Here is a 25,653-nt window from a genome sequence, read left to right as displayed (position 1 = left end):
AAATCGTTGGATGTAAACACGGTGACTCCTTCCAGTTTCACAGTAGGCGGGCAACCAGTGGAGAATGTTGAAAGCTTCCAATATCTTGGTAGCCAAATGGCGTCAGACGGCGGCACCAAGATCGACATAGGCGCACGGATCAAGAAAGCAAGGGCTGCCTTTGCGAGTTTAAGAAATATCTGGAAAAACAGGCAGATAAGTGAACGCACCAAAATACGAATTCTCAACTCTAACGTGAAATCTGTGCTGTTATACGCTAGCGAAACATGGTGTGTATCAGTGGAGCACACTTAACGGCTGCAAGTGTTCATCAACAGATCCCTGCGATATATATTTCGGACCTGGTGGCCTCACAACTGGATCTCAAACAACCAGCTCCATTGTCGTTGTCACCAGAGGCCGCGATAGCAACGGAAATTTGGAATCGGAAGTGGGGCTGGGTCGGCCACACTCTACGTAGGGGCGGAAACGAAATCTGTAAACAAGCATTAGACTGGAACCCAGCGGGACATCGCAGCAGAGGCAGACCTAGAGGCTCATGGCGGCGAAGCCTCAATAAAGAAATAAAATAAGTCGACCGAAATCTAACCTGGCAACCGGTTAAAGCGATAGCCGGGCAACGCTCAGGATGGAGATCTTTCAAGTCGGCCCTTTGCACCACCGGAGGTGTACAGGATCCATAAGTAAGTAAATTACAAAATTTATATCATTTTTGGAACACACCCTTTGAACACATTTCTTTGAACTTGTTTTGCAAAATCATGGAGTTTGATACGTCGCAAGTCAGTTTTCAGAAAAAAAATATATATTTAACTACCTCTTCCAGGAAACCAACATTCCAGGGTATCCCAAAATGTGACCAAATCTACCAAACACTCTCAGAACACATTCCTATGAACTTGTTTTGCACAATCATGAAGCTTGAAACATCGCAAGCCAGGTATGATCAAAAAGTGGACACTTTCCCAGGTCGTCCCGGAATGTGACCAGGCGGACTAGATACCCTCATAAAACGTTTCAATGAACTTGTTTTACAGAATCATTAAATTTGACACGTCGAATTCGTATTTCTATTATGAAATGGTCATTTTTCCAAGACATCCTTAAATATCTTCGGAACCATGGTCAATTTTAAAAGGATGACTAATGTCCCAAAAACTACACGAATTTCGTGATCGATTGCCAAAAACACCGGAGGTAGAATTAATCGGGAGGAGATTAATTTTTTCCTCCTTTAAGGTGATTATAGAATGAATCCCGTGGTGAATTTCAAATTCACCACACGTTTATCTACATACATTTCCAAAAGCCTAAATCTGGCGTAATAGTTTTCGTACAGTGCCGAAACTCAAATTATGATTGTTCAGCATAACTAAGCAAACGATCTACCATTATTTCAGCCCCATTCGCGTTATGGTTCTTTCATCTCGTGCTCTTGAAAAAAATATTGGAAAAGCACGTGGTTTACAAAATGGCCGATTTTTGGCTTCATTCTATAATCACCTTAACCATGCCGGTTATCGATAATAATCAAATCCTTATTATCAACTAGCCGCAAATAGATACCCAACTTTGCCCGGGTGTTACAAATGTCACACACTGTCACAGTACCGCAATCTAGATTAATTTCCGAGCGATTGTTTTTTTTTTTCCTAAACAGCTGACCAAAAATTATTTTCTAATGATTTTAACCTTTGCACGTTGAACTCTCCAACTTTTTATACATACAAACAATCGGTTCAGAAGAAAATCTTGCAGATCCGTTAATAGATAAGCAGGGTTTGAATCCAAAGGAGAATGAAAAAATCTCTCACTTATCATGTTTACTCTCAATATGTAGCATACCATGAGAGACGTTTTTCGGAAGCTGTTATGATAATGAATTCGGGGGACTATACCCCATGATAAATTTATTTTAAAATACCCAATTGCGGGGGCACCGGTTCTGATGATGCATTTCAACTTGTTTTACACAGCTGTGCGAAAAAAATATGGTCCCAAAAATAAAATGAACGAGTACAAAGCGTTTTATCAAACACCCTCGGTGGGAGCCAACATTCATTGGGCGCCCCTTTTCTACTATGGAAAAAAAGTACAATATTTTACATTTGGATAACAATTTAAATTTCAGGAATTGTAGATTGCAAGAAATCCTTCAAAGAATGTTGCTTATTCCGTGGTATTTTTGGGTTGGTTTTAGTTGGGTCACGAGAAGCCCTATGGCTGAAGTCACCATCGGCCCCATTCAAATCAAGAAAAATTCAAAGCCGGTCGATGATTTCAACGAAAATTACCGGACTTAGTTACTTAAACAACTCTGACGTTAGTAGACCGATGATAGGAATCACCATAACCCTGTTTGCCACCCGTCTCTGGAATGGATTTGTTAATGCCCCAAATCGCCATCGGACCTACCTTAACATTGGAAGCTGGTAAAAAGTTAAAATATTTAGTGTAAAATAGACTTCTTCAGCCAAGAAACTAGCAAATTCAGCTATTTTTTTTTGTTGAGACTAAGATCAAGAAAAAATCTACTCTGAAGTAGAATAATTTAAATTGAAAGTAAAATATCCTCACTACTGCATTACATTAGGGTTCCGGAGATCCCTGAGTGATAGTGGCAAAATGTAACTCATTCGATTACGCAGTGTAGGTATTACACTCAAATAACAATTTGAAGGTGATACTTTTGGATTTTTTTTATCAAACTGGCCCCTTATAGCCGCTTCCGGAAGTCCCCAAGAAAACAGAATAGGGTGTCTTACCTATTCCCGGCCTAACATGCGTACGACTGCATTATTTAATTGATATTTATGAGAGGGCCGCATAATACTGCAATGGAATTCAGTTCTGCTTGATTTAAATTAACGATGTGTAGCTCGTTTTTCAGTCACAGCGATTGCTTTTCCGGCATACTTCAATTCAATTCCCGGCATAAGAGATTTTCGCTCAATTTCTCAATATCTTAATCTCTCATTCTCTCTCGGGACGGTAGAAAATGCGACGTAAACAAAAATATACACGTTCCACGACAAAGTGATGCCAGACGGTATTATTCATAATAATTTTTATTTGGTTGAGAAGGTATTTTCACTCATCCAAATTCCTTCCAAACACTTAAAATCAATATTTTTATTCACTTTTTGAAGTCGAGAGAATTATAATCAACATGATAGCGTCAATGTATTAGACAATTTTCCTCATGGCTCATGGCCTTCTGGGAGCACGCTTCGGCTAGAAATTTTTGGGACAGTTTTAAATGTTTTTTATTAGATGTAAAAGAAATGGTTAAAAAATATTACATATTGTGCGGGATAAATAGGAGACTTTTTTAAAATTAGCAATCATAAACCTACGGCCTCCAAATAGTATAAATTATTAGTTTTCTGTGCAGTGAGCTGGGAATGGGGTTAATAGGCCCAAGTAGTGATTTACCCTAGATTTTAAAACTTTAAAAAAAATCTCTCCTGTATTTCTTTGGACTTTGAAGTCGATTTTTATTTTTTCGGCCCCTTAACTAGTACAATTGCTCCATTTCTGATACGGTGTTTCTTGATTTCGATGCCTCCCTAAAGGCTGGCGCTGGCAATCCGGTCAATCGCACACTACAGCGCTACCTGTCAATAAGTAAATGAACATTTGAAATTTTATTATTATTTTTTTAGCCTGAAGTAATTCATACTTTTCATTTACCATAATACAGAATTTAATATCAATGCATATTAATCGTTAACAACATAATTTGAGTTCCATTAGTACTGAAGCGGTCCTTCCATATTCCATTGAAAAATATATTCAGTCGGCTGCTACAGTTGGCGTACGACAAATATTTACTCTTCATGCTACTGGTAATCAGCACTAGTAGCAGTAAATCACTTCCACAACAAGGGTTAATAATTATCACTTATCACCTCTGCCGCGGTGCAGCCCAGTGAGGTAGCAACAGAAAAGGGCAAGTGTGGAAGGCGAAGGCTCGTTTGCACGACACGATACGGTCATGTCGTCATCGGTGGGTGCGATGCGCTCGGTTCGCTCGACATACACGTCTGTGGTTATTATCACCATGCTATTGCACAGCCATATCCGAGTTCAGCTGGGTAGCCCAAATGATTGATGATCAGCGTAATATAGTGCCGACATTAAACTAATACGAAAATTATTCATTACATTACACCCGCGCGTTTGGGTAGCAGCCAGCATGTGTATCAACGCGATAAAGTCAGTTCAGGTGAATGGCGTGATTTATTTACATTGAAGGTGAGGTGAAGCCAGTGGAGATTCCTATCGCAACTCATAACGTTCATGCATCATCTACCAGTTGGACTTTTATCAAAAGAGATTTGATTTTTTTCGGGGGTGTGATAATATCCACATGCTCCTCGTGGCGAAGCTCATAGAAGGTACAAACAGTGTGCCTTGGTAGACAGTTTGGCACGTCATATGCCAGAGCTATCGACCGACGGCAAAGCCTGAACTGTGACAATATTCGTGACATAGTGTGGGAACATTAGCACCTTTCCAAATCCATATCGAAATAGCACTGCTATTGTATGGCGCTGTTCCAGATGACATCAATGGCACCTTAAATAAGTTGGATTTTGAACAAGTTTTTGATTTTTGTTAAATGCCCTAAATCTTTGCAACCCGTTTTCAGCGCATGGCGCCCAACATTATGTTAACATGCTTTATAACAACAAATATTCGTCGTGTTACCCGCAAGCATAGCAGGTGAACTAACCAAGTGCACTACTGTTGTTGGCACGAGCAACGATCCACGGAATCATTCCTCCTAAAGCCGGACAGCGCTAATTTATGCAAATGTTTCAACAGCTAATCGGGCTCGTCCATCGCTTCATTTGCATTTACCACCCTGGTCGTAGAGATGTTCACACTACATTTCCTCCGAGGCGGCGGGAGTGTTGCTCGCTTGTTTAACCACGAAGGATGTAGCGAAAACCGCAAATCTGCTTCCTCTGATCCGGTGGACAGATAATGATCGTAAAATTCAATTTGAATTTATCAACCGTTCGCGGCAAAGCTTTTCCCATGTTCATCCGACAGCCCGTAGAACGCATCGCGATACGACAAACAGAGACAAGCAGAGATCATCAACTTCCTCTACTTGACCCATTTGCTACCAGCTGGAAGGTGTCTTGGCGCAAACTATGATTTATGGCGTTGCGGTAGTGTCTGCCACGTTCAGCATCCAAACGCTGTCGAAACTAGCTTCATCTCACTTACCCGTTGTGTTCGTAGTACATACATGCTTCATACGACCATATGTGAGAGGGAAACCAGACTACAGCCATAATCATCGGCTCGCGAGACACGCGCGCGTATACATCATGAAGCTATAACTCCTCCCAGCCCAGCCAACACGTCTACGGCAAAACAAGAAGCAGAAAAGCTCTAACATTTTGCTCAGTAAATCAGGAACATAAATCAGGGTCTTATGGCTTGAATGGAAATGAATCCATCCACCGCTAGTCCAAAGATCTTCTTCTTTGTTGGCATTACATCCCCCTGCTAGGACATTGCGGCTTCGCAGCTTAGTGTTTATTAAGAACTTCCACAATAATTGACTGCGAGGTTTCTAAGAAAATTAGTGTTTTTGCATTCGTATATCATAAGACTAACACGATGATTCTTTATGCCCAGGGAAGTCGAAACAATTTCCAAACCGAAAATTAACTCGACCGGCACCGGGACTTCTCACATGATAAAAAATTCTTTATAAATTTTGTCATTTGTTTTTATAGGCTTTTATAATGTGACTTAACCTCACCGATAAACTGACGGTGCTATTAGTACCTAAACATTACTGGTAGTTCTATAATTATTATAATTTTATAATTAGTTTTCAATATTCAAACGCAAAAGGGTATGTGTGACAAGAACTTAGAAAATGGATGCAAGTTATTTCAATATTTTTTAGTCTCTCACAAATTGTATGAAAGTTCGAAAAATTACCAACTTTCTGCGAATTTTCACGTTTTTTATTAGTAACGTACAAACAAAATCAAAATTTTGGCACAAAGCTCTAAAACCAAAACATTTTCCACTACTGTCAACTCAACTTTGACCGAAAAGTCAATTACACACCTCTTTTTTTTGACCCCATGATTTATAACTACATTTTCTTGGTTCCGAGGTTACTTTAATCGCAATGTTTTCGTCCATAATAAAATCGTTTACCTATGGGACTCCAGTTTGCCTTGCGAGCAAAAATGTAGCATTACCAATGCGGAGATGGTGAGTTCGATTCTCTGTCTGGTTCATCTGCATCTGTGCGCCGTTGTTCAAAATCAGACATACCGCTGACTTATATTTTCTCACGCCGCCCGGTTCGAAATCGAAGAAGTTTACATTATTCAATAGCCTCCAATGGCGTAATATTACTAAGGTGGATTCCCGTGAAAATAAGGAAAAAAATATCACGAGAAAATTCCAAAGAATTCCCGACAATATCCAGAACAATCTCCTGAGATGAAGAAATTCCGAAAAAAAATTCCCACCGTATGCAATGACCGAGAGCGAAATTTGCTGCCAGACAAGACTATGGTGGCAGCCAGGTGGAAGGAGCACTTCGAAGATTTGTTGAACGGTGAAAATGCTGGGATATTAAGGAGCAGGATGGACATAGTCATCGACGGTCAAGCTGTGGAACCAGCAACACAGGAAGTGGTAAAGAAGGCTCTAATCGAGCAGAAAACAGTACAGCTGCTGGCAAGGACGAGATCTCGGTCGAGCTTCTCAAACATGGAAGTTAGCAGCTGCATCAATCGATCCACCACATTATCCAGAAAATATGGAAGATTGGATGGCCTCAAATGGCTAATCTATAAGAAATTGCACAGACAAAAGTGTGCCGATTACAGAGGGATCACCCTTCTGAGTTCGGCGTACTGAATTCTGTCGCGTATCCTGCTTAACAGCCTGAGGCCGCTTGAGGAGTCCTTCGTCGGCGAATACCAGTCAGGTTTTCATTAGGATTGAAAATGAGCTGTGGCAGATAATGTCCGAGCATGGTTTTCCGGCGAAGCTGATTAGACTGATACGTGCAACGCTGGATGGCTCGAAATCCAGTATTCGATTTGCAGACGAAGTGTCAACCTCGTTTGTGACCCTAGACGGATTTAGGAGATCTGGCGTGCAGAGGAACGGCATTATCATCACACGATCGCATATGCTCCTGGGCTTTGCGGACGACATCGACCTCATTGGAATCGATCGCTCACAGTAGTGGAGGATTTTGTCCCACTGAAGAGGGAGACGGCGAGGATAGGCTTAACAATTAACTCTACCAAGTCAAAGTACATGGTGGCAGGTGGAATAGAGTAAGACCTAGTGGTGTTTCCCGTGAAGTGAAAAGACGTATTACTGCTAATGAATCATGAGCTGTACCAAGTATACAAAGAAGAAGTTTAAGTGAATTGTATAAAATACGGCAGACTTTAGTGGGCTGGTCACTTTGTGCGAATGTTGGAAGAATGAATAGCGAAAACAATATTCAACAGAGAACCGGATAGAGGCCGACGACTTCGTGGAAGGAAAAGATTTAGTATGACACGCACTCATTTATATTTAAGGACTATAATAGTATATAGTAATAGCATAACATTATTTGTAGGCTGACCATACGTACCGTATTCAACGAGACAGTCCCGTTTTTTAGACCTTATTGGGCTGTCCCGTCGTAATCCAAAAAATCATCAATTTGTCCCGTTTTTTCATCGATTTGCTCATCGAGCTCAAATATGTTATTCAAACAAATTCAATATTTTAGGCAGGTATCTAAAACCAAATATAAGGAAAAAGCACGAAACCTATCAAAAAAGTTTGAGGTGTTATGTTATTAGTGTTGCTTTTAATGCTATCTATGCTGTTTTGGATTTTGCGTGGATCGACTTTACTTAAGGTTTTCAACAGTTAAAGACAACCGTAGATTTTTTTTATACATTTTCATTTCAATAACTTTTTTCTGCTTATTCCGGTGGCATTAAACTTTGGCCAATTTCATCAGTGGAAAATTTCATCAGAGTGAATGGAACCGGTAACTTGGTAGGCAAGTATATTCGGAAAATCAGCTCGCGCCTCAACGTCAATAAAATGAAGCGCAGGGACAGACATTCTAATTTACAGTTCATTTTCTATTTTTTTTTTCTTTCGAAGTAGGAAATTCTATTTTTTTAAATTTGTTTTACCACATATTTTTTAATCGTTTCAATCGTTCGAAAAGAATCGAAACATTGAGAATCATTCAAAATATTTCTGAATAATTTTGAATATTTCGAAATCATTCACTGTAAAAAAAACGACGACATTAAAAAATAGTTTAATAATCAGCTGACCAACATCGAGTTTAATGCAAACCGAGGGAAAATTTGTTCGGATTTCCCTCCTCTCATACTGTAAGGCTACATCAGGAGCTTCTATCTATTTGATTCCGTTGTAGAAAATAGAATTTCAGCCTGATTTAAAATAAAATCCGGTGGAAATCTTCAACAGTCCGAGCTGTAAACCGGCCTACAAATTAGCAAGGGTTTATTTTATTGTATGAGTCCCACGCCAACCAGATTTATGGAAACAATTTAAATTACATTTTATTAATGTTCTTTCCTTGTAGATATTCTTGTTAATCTTATCCGCAAATTTTCCCCCACTTACACACTTAAATCATTTCACAGATTTCGGTGAATTTTGCTTCAATTCACCGAAATCTCAACAGCAGATTTGTTCGATAATTGTTTCACCGATTTTCTGCGTTATTTTCCCACTGTCAAAACCACCAAAAAATCTTTAAAATTTTTACCGAACAGTTCTGCTGTTGAGATTTCGGTGAAATTTCACAGAAATCTGCGATTTATTTTAAGTGTGTATATTTATTAAGCTTTTTTAGGTAGGGTAAATGACGGCTTTGGCTGCTTTTGTTCTATTACAATTTTATGAAATTTGGCCACAATAGGGGAACAGGTTCGGTTGTGGGCACCCTTTTGTGTTTGGTCCATAACTTTGGCCCTGGTTTGTATGGTTTGTATGCCGACATTTGTATAGCAATGGAAAGCTAGACGTATAACCTTACTACTAGCAAAGAAATTAGTATGGTTTGGTGTGGGCACCCTTGAAAAAATAGCTAAAAATAAAAAAGCTTGAATAAAAACCACCCAGATTTAAGGACAAAGAATAGATTATTCATTCTAATATCCAGGAGACACTAAAAAACTTAAATCAATCCACCTAGCAGTGATGATGCCTCCCTCGGTGCATTAAGGAGGATGTTTAAAAAAAATCACATAAGAAAGGTCTAAAATAGCACTTTAGGTATAGGGGTTTCAATTCTTCATTGATTTACGTTATATTGGTATGCACCACAGTCAAAAAAAATCTTGATTAATCACCCCAGCGCTAATAATACCTTTCTCGTTCATTACAAAAAATAATATTTTGGCCATAAATTTTGATCCAATAGTCCGATCTGACTAATTTTCAATAGGAAACAATGAGAAAACATTTCTCGTCGAATGTAACTTGTTGCAAGCAAATCGATCAACGCTTTGTTCCAAAAAGTGTGTGTATAATAACTAGACCTGCCCAAAGAGCAACAATATTAAATAAACTCATTATTTCAATTAATTATGTCTAAATAATTATAAAAACTGCATACAAACGTTACTAAAAATAAGTTAAGCGACAACTAAAATGATATTGAATGATCTATCAATAAAATAAGGGTGCCCATAACTGAACCAATAAGGGTGCCCACAAACGAATTTCGCAGCCTTTTGGAATGTGAAGAAAAAAAATTTCACGCTAAAACATTGAGCCTCAAAATAGATTAAATTTACTGTATGAATACGCATTAGAACTCACTTTTTGAATTAAATTACTTCAAATTATGACACTTTGAAAAAGGCAAAAAAAAACTTTCGTCTTGTTTTTCTTGTACAAAAAATTGATTTGTTTCTAGTTCAAAGTAAAGATGCCCATCCGGTTTGATATTGAGCACAAAACATCATGCTATTATAGCAAACAAATGACGGTAGTCAGAATGACAGCATCTTTTATCTGTCAAAAGATACACAGGGGTGCCCATAACTGAACGGTGCCCACAACCGAACCTCCTCCCTATTATTTGATATGCAAAGAATGTTTAGGCATAATTTGAGCATAATTAGTTATAGAAAACCCCCCTGACAATGATAGAACAAATCCTGCAGAAGCCGTCACTTCCCTTGTTATTTATCCTTTTTGTTCTAAGTTTTAGTTATTTATTTACTTGTGTACTGGAAGACGTACAAAATCTGTATGACGGATTGATCTTGCAAGATCGTTGATATTTCCATTAGAGTTTCCATCCCGGGACATCCCGGGATTTAGAAAAAGGGTTAGGGACGAAAGGTCGAAAGACAAAAGGTCGAAAGGACAAAAGGTCGAAAGACAAAACGTCGAAAGACAAAAGGTCGAAGGGACAAATGGTCGAAAAGGACAAAAGGTCGAAAGGGACAAAAGGTCGAAAGGACAAAACGTCGAATGGGACAAAAGGTCGAAAGGGACAAAACGTCGCATGGGACAAAAGGCCGGAATAAATAAAAGATCAATAAGATCAAAAGGCACAAAGAGTCGAAATAGACAAGAAACTGAAACGGGGAGAATCAATCCCGCACCATAGTTGCCTTACACAATTGGCAAAACTCTGCTTTTTTATTTTTTACATTTTTTAACAATTAAATAAAACTCATTCAATGAGTACAGATGGATGTTTGAGTTTTCAAAATGTCACTTCGTTCTCTCACAATGGCGCACGCCGCACATTAAATACACCGGCATGTATTAAGGTTCCCCCAAACACACGCGACGAGACAATCTTGACGCGATTCTATTGCCTGGCGACTGCGATTCTGTCGCCGTTGGTATGGAAGCGTAAATGGAGCATTGCGAGCATCCATTCAACGATAGAATCGTGGCAACAAGCTGTCACCGTCCCGGCAATAAAATTGTTTAGGCCACACCTTTGTATTTTTAATGCGCGCACTTGCGTGGCTGCGGCGTGCACTATTTAGACAGATTGAAGTGACATTTAGAAAATCTAGATCTCCATATTATATTATTTGCACTCATTCAATGATTTTATATTCAATTGTTAAAAATAGTGGAAAATAAAAAAGCAATTTTTTTGCCAACTGTATAGGACAATTCTGTGGGTTAGGGACAAAAGGTCGAAAGGACAAAAGGTCGAAAGACAAAACATCGAAAGACAAAAGGTCGAAGGAACAAAACGTCAAAAAGAACAAAAGGTCGAAAGGGACAAAAGGTCGAAAGGACAAAACGTCGAACGGGACAAAACGTCGAATGGGACAAAAGGTCGAAAGAAACAAAAAACAAGAAGGCGAAAGGGACAAAAGGTCGAAATAGACAAGAAACTGAAACGGAGAGAATCAATCTCGCATCAGAGTTGGCCTACACAGTTGGCAAAAACTCTGCTTATTTTTCACAATGTTTAACCATTAAATAAGGGGCCCTCCTTAGCCGTGCGGTAAGACGCGTGGCTACAAAGCAAGACCATGCTGAGGGTGGCTGGGTTCGATTCCCGGTGCCGGTCTAGGCAATTTTCGGATTGGAAATTATCTCGACTTCCCTGGGCATAAAAAGTATCATCGTGTTAGCCTCATGATATACGAATGCAAAAATTGTAACCTGGCTTAGAAACCTCGCAGTTAATAACTGTGGAAGTGCTTAATGAACACTAAGCTGCGAGGCGGCTCTGTCCCAATGTGGGGATGTAATTCCAATAAGAAGAAGAAGAAGAACCATTAAATAAAATTCATTCAGTGAGTACAACTAATAGATGGATGTTTTAGTTTTCTAAATATCACTTCGATTTGTCAAAATGGCGCACGGCGCACATCAAATACACCGGCGTATTACACATTTTAAATACACGCGTCTGCGTGGCTGAGCCGTGCACTGTTTTAACAGATTAAAATGACATTTAGAAAACCTAGATATCCATCTATTATTGCACTCATTGAATGAATTTTATTCATTTGTTGAAAACAGTGAAAAATAAAAATACAATTTATTGCCAACTGTATAGAACAACTCTGTCTCGATCTATTCAAGTTTTATTCATTTCCAAATTCAACAATCTATTTTATCTCTAACAGAACTATCTAGATATTCATAATATTGTTTCATAGTAATTAATCCTTCTTTGAAAATTGCTCATTCTTCAACTTTGATTAATTAGATAAGAATGGTATTTCTGCTTGAAGTTAAATGCATTTCACAAATTCCTTTGGAATACACAAAACTTGTTATCAACTTTTTCTTGATCGACCTTTTATCACTTTCGACCTTTTGTCCTTTTCGACCTTTTGTCCCTTTCGACCTTTTGTCCTTTTCGACCTTTTGTCTCATTCGACCTTCTGTGCCTTTCGACCTTTTGTCCTTTCGACCTTCTGTCCCTTTCGACGTTTTGTCTTTTCGACCTTTTGTCCTTTCGACCTTTTGTCTTTTCGACCTTTTGTCTTTCGACATTTTGTCCTTTCGACCTTTTGTCTTACGACCTTTTGTCATAGATTCCTCAGGCCCATAACCTGTTTAAGATAAAGGAGATCTGCAGCGGCTGGCAGAAGTATCATTCAGTACCCTGCCATAGCGTGAGGGTGTTTCCTTATGTGCAATAGGTTATGGGCCCAGTACGCTTCTACCGTGCATTTTCCTTTTATAGAGAGGTTGTGCATTGTCCATTTATGCACAGTATCTAGTAGAAAATACGTTGCTTTGAAAGGGAATCCAATGCCTTTTTAAAATATAAAATTTACCTCTGAACATTGGATAACATTGATTTCAAAACATATAACCAGTTTAATGTACGAATATCGATTAATCCCGGGATCCCGAAATTTCCCAGAATATACTAAAAATTCAATCCAGAATCCCGGGACAACGAAAATGGCCCGGAAATGGAAACTCTAATTGACATTACTCAGCAACATCGGAAAACACATAATTGAAAAAAGGATACTCCTGCTAGCCATATTGGGGCATAAACCCACGGTAATCGACGAAGCGCAAATCGAATGAAATGTTGTTGAATTTGCTCGATCCTATTACTCTGCTCTGCATGATATTGCGCCCACATAAGGACAGCGTTCTCCAGTGTACTACGGATCAACGCACAGTAGAGAATTTTCAAGCAGTATATATCTTCAAACTCCGGTCGTCTCGTTTTATAAATCGTACCATATATACGGTTTGGCGATTGTTATAGTTAAGTGCAGATTAAAGTCTACCTGGAATCCAGCTGGACTCCATTGTCCTTGATGGCTCATACTCTTGAGATACTGGCATACTATAATCGATGGCAGACGGACTTCTTGATCTACTAAACGATATTACGTTTCATTTTTGGACGTTGATTTCTATTCCAGTTTACCAATGCATCGGTGTCAGCTTGGAGAGCACCGCATTTTACCAAAGAAGACACAAATCGAAAGAATTTCAAGCCATTCGCGAATATCGGTTTCAGTAATTTAATTGTGGTGCAAAGGTCATTTACACAAAGTACAACTATAAGGGGACCAAAGTGGCTTCTTTAAGGCACGCCCATTAATTCGCACGTAGGCTTTAAGTTCAGTTAGGTAGGAGTATACCTAACATGTCAGCCAGGTTTGTAGGTCATTCTGCCCAACTTATCCTTGCTCATTAAATGTGGCAAATCATAAATTCTGTGCAAAGTTAAACGGATACAAAAGATAGACACGACTCTCTGAGCAAACTCATTTGCGAGATTGTAGAAATGCATCACGAATGAATTTTGACGTAAACTACGTCTAAGGGGAAGACTCGGATACAGGGTGACAAATTAAAATTTTCAAATTCGAGACCGTCACGAAATCATGTAAGATTTTGAACGATAATAGCTCCTTTATCTTCCAATGGATTTTCGAATTTTATTATCAATCGAATCGGAAACTCTCCAGCAATTTTTAAGCCCATTGGATCTATTGATTATGAACGTAAAAACATTGAAAATTCTAATTCTTTACCAACCCAGTAAAATTTCAGAGTTTCGTTACGACCGCCGGCTGCGGTTGGTTCTTGCGCTCTACTTTTGTGCGGTGATTCGCACAAAAAGTAGGCTACAATAGAACCAGAGCAATGACCACGGTCGGAGCAAAAAGTAGTGTTTATGAAAAAGTGCTACAGATGCTGGACATGTTCATGTAAGCAAGAGGTGATTATTAAAATTTATACAATTTTATACAAATTATTTTACTATTTAGGCAGCACCCCTTAAAATAACACTTCAAAAGCATTTAATCGCCATTTCATAGGCAATTAACTATGTGATGTATCAATCACTCTAAGTCGAATAACATTCGGAGAAAGGCATCATCTCCACTGCGGAATAATAAATTTGGGGTTTTTAAATGAAAATTTTAAATTGTCATATCCAACCATTTTCATATAGTGAGTTACGTCAATTTTGATCGAAACATAAATGGATTGGTGTGCGATCGAAAACGAACCTCGCTACCTTCCGACCCCATATATCCAACATCCCATTGGTTGTAATTTGACTAAGCACGCACGCGCGGTTTGAAATTTGTATGAGAATTACTATGCAAACAGTAATTTTTTTGGAAAACCGTTTTGCAACGTTGCTCATTAATATCTAAAAATATATGAGAACGTTGACAACATAGAAAATTTAGCAAGTGAATGAATCGTCTTTGCGAAACAATTTGCTGCTTGCAAGAAAAATTATTAAGGAAATACTAAATCGTGGAAAATTTAATTGAGCACGTAAAAGAATACCATATCAATAATGAGCATTTTTCTTCTTTTTCTTCTTCTTATTGGCATTACATCCCCACACTGGGACAGAGCCGCCTCGCAGTTTAGTGTTCATTAAGCACTTCCTCAGTTATTAACTGCGAGGTTTCTAAGCCAGGTTACCATTTTTGCATTCGTATATCATGACCCAGTAAACCACATATCGTATAACAAACAGCAAATAATGTCGCATTTGCGTCCATCAAAAATCTGAATCGCATTGTATATCAAACTTTGTCAGATTATTGTCAAAGGATGTTGTATTGAATGCATCGTATACAATATTTTTTACCGTAGTGAAAATCAATCGTAATTGTGTGAATAAAAACTCGTAATTACTTATACTTCTTGCAATATCGTATATGAGTGCGAATGAATGCCTATGTGAATCGTAATACAGTCGAAACCACTTCAGTCCAAACGGCTTGTTGAAGTTTCAAGCAGTTGTAAAGATATAAATTGTGTAGTTTATGTTAGACAAAAATCCGAGTCAGTACAAGATGTGCGGTATGGTGCAGTGGTAGAGTATCCACCTGCAAATCCAAAGATCGAATGTTCGAGACTTGGTGCTGGTAAGATTTTTTTTTTATTTTTCATATTTTTATGTAAAATCGTAATACTGTTCTCAAGATGTCGGAAAAAATCGTATAATAAAACTCGTATGTACCTATATCGCCTCCACTTTGGTACGTATATAGCCAATCTGTGCATTATATACGATTAAGTTGGTTCTTATATAATAACCTATATCAAGAGATATAGGTACCAAAATGCTGTCTGGGGAGGCTAGCACGATGATACTTTTATGCCCAGGGAAGTCGAGACAATTTCCAATCCGAAAATTGCCTAGACCGGCACCGGGAATCGAACCCAGCCACCCACCCTCAGCATGACCTTGTTTTGTAGCCGCGCGTCTTACCGCACGGCTAAGGAGGGCCCTTCAGCATGAGTATTTTTATTTTCTTTACAACTTTGCTTACAAAAATCGGATCGGTTCGCAACAACAACCGTCTTACAGTTTAGAAATATTCTACGAAGTCTTCGGGTTGATTATATTTAGGGGGAGATCCTCAAGTTCCGGACACATAAGCAATTTAACAACAAAAAACAAAAAACTATCCGGATTATGTTTCTTTTTATACCTTACCAGCAGAACGTACCCTGCGTTGCTCGGGTTTTGCGTTTAATGTTATTTTCTGCGTTGATTGCGACGCCGTACTCTAGATAATTTTTCGAGCGATCGCATTAGGTTTTATCCAAACTCGCCCTAATATTGTATTATGACAATGTTTCCAACTTTTCTTTTAAAATTTACTAACCTTTTACATATAGAAACACAGCTCATCCCAATACGAATCGATTAGTGAGGAAATCTCGCAAATCGGTCATCCTATTCGTGAGTTATATTGTCTCAAAGGAAAAAAAGATAGAAGAAAGATACACAAAATATGACCATTGACCATTGATGATTCATACAAACTATATTTGGTCATTTGAACACGTTTTGCGACGATGAGTTTTGGTGAAAAATTTCACGGTTCAGAAAAATGTCTCCTAGTACTGGACACTATTGCATCATGTTCAAATGTGACTAAGTTCCTGTTACATGAGTAAAGACATCATTCAGAATAGTAATATTTTTCACGTGCTTTAAGTTGTAAATACTAAAAATTGTTAGTGCAGCTTATTCGACTCTTCAGCTAAATTTTTTACATCCTAATCCAAATTCCCACCTTTTTCAATGTCCTCTTCAGTTTTTGTTTCTGCTAATTTCTGTGGCTCGTGAACTGCAGAAGGTAGGAGTGAATGTGTCTGCTGTTCAAGAAATCCGATGACCTAGATCCGGAGAACGTGAATTCAGAGCAGTCGACCCCACGACCAACACTGCATTGAAATACAACATCTATCACAGCGGCGGTGAAAAAGCAGAGCATGGAGTTGGTTTCGTAGTGATGGACAAGCAGATGAAGCGAGTGATGCGGTGGAAACCCAGCAGCGAACGAATCTGTGTGTTGAGGATACGGGGCAAATGCTTCAATTACAGCCTAATCAACGTGTACGCACCGACAAACGATAAATCCGACGACGTGAAGGACACGCAGGGTTGGGAAAAATCAAATTTTCGAAAAATCGAGAAAGATCAAACTCACCCGCGATTTTACTTTTAAATTATCAAGTGATTAAAACTCGCCAGCGATTAAGAATCGTTTGAAAATCGTATCTTGATTTGAAGCATTTACCGTTACCTTTTTAACTATTTTTCCTTACTAGCATAAAACTATAACGCCAAATAGAAGATATAACGGGACTGTTGACAATTAGCTATTATTAGTGAAGATTAATGATTGAATGAAAATTCTGTGTTTATTATCGTTTGAGTACAACATTTGAGAAGTTGTCGCCGGCGACAACTCGCCTACTGTTTTCACGTGAAAAGTTTTCACATGAAAATTGCAATCATGATCGTCTGATAATGATTAAGCACAACACTGAGGACACGTTTTATGAATGTCTTGATAAAGCCTATGGAGAATGCCCAAAGCATGACGTGAAAATTGTTATCGGAGACGCTAACGCTCAGGTCGGTAGAGAGGACTTTTTCCGTCCCATCATCGGTAGGGAGAGCCTTCACTCCGCTACCAATGACAACGGCCTACGGCTAGTAAATTTTGCTGCTGCCAGAGGGATGGCCATCAGTAGCACCTACTTTGCACGAAAGAACATCCGAAAGCACACCTGGAGACACCCAAATGGTGAAACTTGCAACCAGATAGACCATGTTCTGGTGGATGGGCGCCATTTCTCGGATGTTATCGATGTGCGGACATTCAGAGGTCCGAACATTGACTCTGATCACTACCTCGTTGTCAGTAAAATTCGATCACGGTTGTCAACTGTATCGAACGAAAGATCACAGCGAACGATGCGTTACAATATCCAGCGATTGTCGGCGGAAGGAGTATCGGCTGAGTACGCCAAAAGCTCGACGAACGGATAAGTGCAATCAACGTTAGCGACAACATCAACGATCTATGGGAGTCGATCCATGGAGCGGTGAGCACAACAGCACGAGAAGTTGTAGGCACTGCACAGAGGCGACCCAGGACGGGTTGGTTCGATGTGGAGTGCCAGAGAGTGACAGACGAGAAGAACGTTGCCAGAAGCCGGATGTTGGTGTCAGGTACCCGATCGAATAGAGACAATAAGGCTGCGGGGAAGTTCTGCACCATATTATGTCGAAAATATGGGAAGACGAGGAAATGCCTGCTAGCTGGTTGGACGGCCTCATTTGACCTCTCTTTAAGAAAGGGCACAGACTGGAGTGCGCCAATTACCGAGGAATAAACCTGCTTAATTCGGCGTACAAAATTATGTCCCGTATTCTGTTCAACAGATTGAGACCGCTTGAAGAGTCCTTCGTCGGCGAATACCAAGCAGGGTTTCGTGAGGGCCGATCAACGACGGATCAAATGTTTACCCTGAGACAAATCCTTGATAAATTCCGGGAGTACAACTTGCAGACACATCATCTGTTTATTGATTTCAAGGCGGCGTACGATTCAGTGAAACGGAATGAATTATGGCAAATTATGCTTGAACATGGTTTTCCGGCGAAACTGATACGGCTGATTCGTATAACGTTGGACGGATCGAAATCAAGTGTAAGGGTTGCGGATGAAATATCGACGTCATTTGTTACCTTAGATGGATTAAAGCAGGGTGATGCACTCTCGAACCTACTGTTCAATATAGCGCTCGAGGGAGCGATTAGGAGAGCTGGTGTGCAAAGAAGCGGTACCATTATCACAAAATCGCATATGCTCCTGAGATTTGCGGACGATATCGATATTATCGGAATTGATCGCCGTGCCGTGGAAGAGGCTTTTGCGCCTTTTAAGAGGGAGTCAGCGAGGATTGGACTCACGATCAATACCAGCAAAACGAAGTACATGGTCGCTGGAAAACAACGTGGGTTCATTAGTGGTGGTGGTAGCGAAATAGTACTGGATGGTGAAAAATTTGAAGTGGTAGAAGAATTTGTGTATCTTGGAACATTAGTGACGTGCGATAATGATGTTACCCGCGAGGTGAAAAGGCGTATTGCAGCTGCAAATAGGGCTTATTACGGACTTCGTAATTAGCTTAAGTCCCGTAGTCTGCAAACGAAAACAAAACTCGCGCTGTATACTACTCTGATTCTTCCGGTGGCTTTATACGGCCATGAGACATGGACGTTAAAGGAGGCTGATCGGAGAGCTCTCGGAGTGTTTGAGCGTAAGGTGCTGCGGACAATACTCGGCGGTAAACAGGAGAACGGTATCTGGCGGCGTCGCATGAATCACGAATTGTACCAGGTGTATTCGTCAAGCGAAGATAATATTTAGTAGAGAACCCGGAAGAGGCCGCAGGCTTCGTGGAAGGCCGCGTACACGATGGCTTTTTGCAGTTGAAGAGGACCTGATGGCGCTCAATGTTCAGGGCGACTGGAAGCGATTGGCCCAGGATCGAGTCCAGTGGAGAAGGATACTCCATTCGGCGTAGGTTCATCGAAGAGCTGTAGCCCATCAAGTATCAAGTAAGTAATTTCTGTGGCTTTCTCTGCAAGAAGAAACAATTGAATTGAAGTAAGTGTAACGAAACAGGTGTGAAGAATTTTTATTCAACTTCAAATTTTGTACAAAGTTTATCACATGAAGATCTGATATTCCTTGCCGTAAGAAGCCTTTCAATAGCTTCCTTTGTACTTAATAAGATGAAGGAGGACCTCTGCAAGTAGTATCGTTTTAAGAAGTGTCCGATATTGGGAGGTGTCCGGCGCTGGGGCGCTCTCCCCTAAATAGTTAATGATCCGCCTCACGAAACGATCTTTCACAGACAGGGCGATTTCTATAGTAATTTCCATACAAACACCAAACGGCTCGTACTCAGTTAAATTATAACCAAATCAGTTGAAAATTTAGGAGGTTCATCAAAACAGCAAATGTTATCGTTCAAGTATAGATGAGCGCAAAAGTCAAAATTTCAATCCCTCTAGGCTCTAACCAAAATAATTATCTTATGATCTGTTTTACGTAGTTTACGTCGGGCGGTCGTATCTTGTATATAACCCTTCTATTTTTTTATACGAAAACGCATCGTTCACTCATTTGCAAAATAAAGTCATTTCACTCCAAAGACCGAATAAAATCAATTAAGCGTCAATTTATTGATTGTTTACACCAGTGCCATGGAATCTCAATACCAATTGAGCTTTTTGATCCGAATGGGAACTTAAAGCGTCAAGAGAAGATAATATTTAGTAGAGAACCCGAAAGAGAAAATAGGCTTCGTGGAAGGCTGTGTACACGATGGCTTTTTGCAGTTGAAGAGGACCTGAGGACGCTCAACGTTCATAGCGACTGGAAGCAATTGGCCTAGGATCGATTCCAGTGGAAAATGATCAGAACGTCGGCTCCAGGGGCACGTTCACCTCATCGAAGAGCAGTAGCCCATCAAGTAAGTGAACATACATGGATGATGAAAGATGGTGGTGAGTTGGGTGCGTTTCAACTCACGATTGATTTGCATCGTTCATAAATTTTGAGAATTTAAGTTTTTCCAACACTGCTCACAACTGAATATCGAATGCTGAGCTCCATCGAAGATGCCATCAGAAACTGATATCAACCAAAATTTTGGAGCGACACAGCTCAATAGTAGCCGGAATGAAGAGGCTCAACGTTTCGACGGTTCAAAAAAATGGCAAATGTTTCGTTCCTAATGTATCCAGAAAAGTTCTTATTTCAATGCGTATGCAAGTTAGACCTTCTTGAGAATGGGCGCGGACCCGTCAAACGAAGAAAAAAGTGATGCGATTCGTAAATGGCTTGGTACCGTGGGACATCGAAATCAGTACAAGTCTCAATAAAATACAAATCCAATGCAAATAAATCGTTCATGGTTGATACAGGTACACAAGAGTCTCTATTTGTCCCAGAACGTCGATCTTAAGTGTGCCAATTTCGATACCAATGCCAGGGGTAGACAGTACTTGCCATAAGCGAGCAATATTCATTGAAATTCACATAAAGGTTACTAACAAGGATCAACCTGGATGTCAATCAAGTCCGTCTCCTCCCATAACTGAGTAGAAGCTTCCGCCGATTCGCATCATATTATCAAATCTTCTACATCTCGAGACAATCGGTCAATGGTAATTCATTGAATTAGTAACCAATCAGCAAAATTTCAACTAGATCGCAAAATGGTTTCAGATTTCAAAATGTTTTGTTATTGTGATTCCAATTGTTATTTGAAACATTTTTGGCATGATCTCAGTATGCAAAAATCCAATGTGGTACTGATACGAAAGTACCAGCAGAATAGTAACCTGACTAATACATATAAACGTAGAAAAAAACAATTCTTCGAACGATAATTACAACATGACAGTGATGTATTGAATCGCGTAAAAACTAATTATGAACAATATTCCTTATCATCCTGGACACATCTCACTATTCACACTTTCCGCAGTTTGTCACTCATTGAGTAGTGTCCCCTTTTAAATTTTCCATATCCTGGTCTGACCATCGAATCAAACTACCCACACTGGATTGTCTTTGCTACTGTCACCGTATACCTTCGGCACAAATTATTTGCTGCACGCAACAATCCTTCCCTCAAACGATTCCAGGCTATCGACGATCGAAACTATCGTTCCCACCCACCGGACCACCCGGGTCGAACCATTTTTCCAGTACCACAGCGGGAGCTAAATGGGCAACCCATTTGCATGACGCGTCTCATCGTTCCATTTGCGCTTTGTTCACAGTTCATTAATGCGGTGCGTAGTGGAAACTCATACATTTTATTAAACGATATTTTTGCTGCCACCACTGATGCTACTGTTACTGTTTTCACCCACCGGCAGCGACGGGGGAGGTAATTAAGATTCATTTGGCTCGATAAGCCGACAAAACGGTTCTATTTTGAAATTGCCACCACCGCTACTGGACATTCGGTGTTCAATAGAGTGCGACGTTTCTAAATGTTCCGTATAAAAGTTGCGGAAAACTTTCAAATTTTGGGAAAAGCTTATGAATTTTCAAACATTGGCATTGTCAGAAAAAACAAGCCCATACTCCACAGTGCCAAGCATTTTAAAGCTTGTCAACAATAATCACACAGCTACATTCTTCACGGAATAAAGAAATAAAATAAGTCGACTGAAATCTAACCTGGCAACAGTTTAAAGCGAGCGGTAAAAACAAAATCGGGTGTATTAGAAGATGGGATGATGTTTATAGCGGTCCAATTTATTGTGATTTTAGTTTTTTCAGCAAAAAATAAGTACATAGAAATTTAACATTAAATTGATTTTTTTTTAATTCAAAAAGTTACACAGTTACAAATAAAATATATTCAAATATTGTTTGAATAGCACCAGATTATATGACATGAATGAATACAAGAGGTTCAGAAGCAATGCCGCACCCTAGGATTCAAACATAGACCATCAGAAAGCTTCTCATAGTGCACTTACCTTAGTTTTGCTGCCGCCGATTGATCCGGGCCTTATCGAACCGGTTTCGTAGAATCGGGTGAGAATTTTCGATACACAGCCTGCGGTAACATAAGGGTGAGGGGGTGGAGCAATCGAAATAAATTACAATTAGAAATATGCAACCGAGTTTTATGATCGGCACAGAAACCCACCATGGGATACCAGTAGCTGGCGGGAAATGTCACAAGGGCGCACGCCCATCAGCGCCAGCTCAACTATCCGCCGTCGGACGATGTCTGGCAGGGGCCTACCGTTGACGAAAACACCGCCGAGCTGGTTGACACCTGCTTGACCTGAAACGGTACCAGAAAAACACAGACGACCGTGAGTTGTAGGGAGCCAGTTAAAGTGCTGCTAGAGAATGCTAATTGTGCTTGATTGGATTCTGCCTGCAGAGCAGAGAAAATTATTTTAATGGAATTGTCTACACAACCTGCCAGCTCCTGAATTGAGAAAAGAAGGCAAAAACACGTTTATTATCGATATGGAATTTCAACGCTCGTCAATTGCCGTTGACGATGTTGGTGTGCCTCAATTATGGCGGCATTTATTGATCGCGAAAATGCGCGACAAGCGAGAAATTTTAATCTGTTTGGACAATAATTAGCTACTGGTGGCAAATGAAGAGTTTACACACTTGGTAATAATGAAGATTGAAAATTATCAGCTCATTTTTAGACGAATGACCTGAAGATAATGGTTTGCAATTCTCAATTTTGACAAGAAGACGTGAATCGCTTAGAAACAGGAGACAAAACTCGGGCTTTATTGTTATAGTAATTATTTATTGGTAAGTCTTAGGAAAATATTCTATCATATTGATTTCAACCTTCACTCCGTTGACTACAGGTGTCAGTAGGCAGGTTCTCAAGTATGTAAATATACTAAATTTTCAACACTAATTCACTGCATGACCAATCATTCTAATTTCAAAAACATTTGTAAATAAAAATGAAAAAAGCAAAACCTTCCGCGCGAAACCTGGTTGAATTAATTTAAAAGCAAATAATCGCTTTGGAATAATACTAGCTAGAACTTTGCTGCAAAATTATAGTTAAAATATTTATAATTATGTATCATAAAATCATTTCATTTGAAGATTGTTGTCTGCATGTCATTAGTGCAAAATCAAGTGCACTTCTAAACAAATTTTCTCTTTGCCTTATTCCCAAAGCAAAGCACCACCCTACAATAAACCTAACTGAATCTGTCAGCACAATCTCGCTCCAAGTCCATCTTCTTTATGCTCTCCGAGTTCGTCACCTTTTTTCCTGCATGCCGACGAAGACAACGACTTGTCGTAGCTACCGGCACTGATCAACCATCGAGCGATACTGCTCCGTTAACTCCAGACAGGCTACTGCTGCTCGTCAACCCATCCCTGCCTCCACTTCTCTCAGCAACACCATTCGATCGGGACGAAAATATCCGGAATTATATTTACAGATTAGTTAATTTTTTATCTGTCTCATAATACACGTTGTAATAATTTGAAGAATTTTATGCGCGCGAACAAAAAGAAATCGAAATGCTCGAAAAAAGTCTCCAGGCTTTTCCTCGTCGATGCGGTTGCTGTTGCCGCCGATACCGCCGACTGGAGCTGCCTCGAAGGTGATGAGAAATCACTTTAAATTGGACGGTTTTTCCTACTATCCAATCTGCGACTACTTTTGTCACGGAAAGGCAACCCTTTTGCCTTTGCCTTGATGCTGATGTTTCTGGACCTTGGTGTAGCATCGGTTGCGCCACACATCCACATTAGCAGTGATAAAATGCGTGGAAGCGAAAAACTATAAACGGAACATTATTCATTCCTGCACCCGATATAAATCTCGAACCGAGGCGTGTTGCTTTTTGTCTGTTCTGGTCGGTTAGGTTCCTACCCCACTAGCTCTGGAAGCTTTGCGGGAACTTTGCAGCATTGTTGTCATCGTGATCATCATCATCATCATCGTCGTCGTCGTCGATGCCGTCTCTCCGTGGCCATTTCCCGTTCGACTTGCAGAGGTGCGTTTTTCCACCTTGGACAATTAATTGACTGAGAAATAGATTTATGCAACACAGCACCTCCGCCCAGACTGCTACCGAGCGACAAGGGACTTTGCCAGGGTGCCAGTTTTAAAAGCAATATCGATCAATTAGCTGTCTACAAATCCTTGTTTCCTGAATACCTAAAAGGATGTGACCAATATCGAACAAAAGCAAGAGTTTTCTCATTTAGAAACAATTTGTTTGATAAATTCAGGGCAAAGATGCGCAGATCCAAACAATTCAATTGTGAATTTGGACCGTTTGTAAGAGAAAACAAATCGTTTGGCATCTCTGACCGTTAGCAGCTCACACATTCATCGGGAGGGTTGGGTGAGAAAATGACGAATGTATGTTGGGACCGTCATACGTCCTACCTCCGGTGTCCGTGTGCGAAGGCGAGCAATCCGAATCGGTCGTCAAGGAGTTGCACGGAATGGTGTGGTATGCTTCAACAACTCGAAGGAATTCGTCTTCACGGATTTTTCCCTGCTCTGCGCCGGTTGGTTCGTGTAAAAGCTGCACAATTAGAGGCAAAAAATGCCAATCAAATGATATGGTGCTGGTGTGGTTTTGTCAGTTTATGTCCAGCAGCATGATTGAAGCTTGGAATTAATTCATCGTGAACTTTTTGCTAAGGCTGGTCCCCCTGGCTACACATTCGCGGCCGTCATGCCTTTTGTGGAGTCTAGTTGAATTCCATAGCGCTCTTGCGCGTCATAACCTGGATCCATAGATAATGCAGTTACGAAGAATTTGTTATTAGGTATCTTTGAGCAAACTAATGAAGCATTGAACCGTTGCTAGCAGAAGGTGTTAAGATGCAATCATTTCACTTGACTTCAAACTCACGAAATTCGAAACCCCAAACGTGAGCGTAGCGTAATTGGCTTTAAATCGTTATCTTGCTCAGAACCTCTCGGTAATTAAATTAAATTATTCATTAAAACCAACTGAGTAACAATAACCTCGGAGAGGTAGATCTGGATATTCTTTACCCAGACTTAGGCGCAGTAATCGGACAGCAGCGCTACCTGATCTTGAATCATCATCATCAAAAACTCGACAACAAAGCATCGTCTGTGCTGCAAGGTGTTCAACCACATTTAATTCTCCTAATTAAGATAGAAACAAACCAGATTCATGAACAAAAAGCAATCTCGGCACTTCCAACGAAGGTGATGAAGCGGGACGGGCGTTAAAAAACAAACTAGTGAGCTGGACCTAAAATGTAGGCA

The 25,653-nt window shown here is 39.9% G+C and overlaps 1 protein-coding gene across 1 annotated transcript in view; it reads right to left on the bottom strand.

Moving 5' to 3' along the window:
- Positions 1-25,653, bottom strand: part of LOC134217322 (paired box pox-neuro protein-like) — a 156,497-nt gene that overhangs the window by 19,802 nt on the left and 111,042 nt on the right. Inside the window, exons 3-4 of the mRNA XM_062696071.1 lie at positions 22,540-22,680; positions 22,367-22,446 (exon numbers count right to left, since the gene is read on the bottom strand). Of these exons, the coding sequence (XP_062552055.1) occupies positions 22,367-22,446; positions 22,540-22,680 (221 nt within the window). The remainder of the gene's footprint in view (positions 1-22,366; positions 22,447-22,539; positions 22,681-25,653) is intronic.

The sequence above is a fragment of the Armigeres subalbatus genome, chromosome 2, assembly GCF_024139115.2.
Source record: "Armigeres subalbatus isolate Guangzhou_Male chromosome 2, GZ_Asu_2, whole genome shotgun sequence".
Classification (NCBI taxonomy): domain Eukaryota; kingdom Metazoa; phylum Arthropoda; class Insecta; order Diptera; family Culicidae; genus Armigeres; species Armigeres subalbatus.
This window is presented reverse-complemented; position numbering and strand designations above follow the sequence as displayed.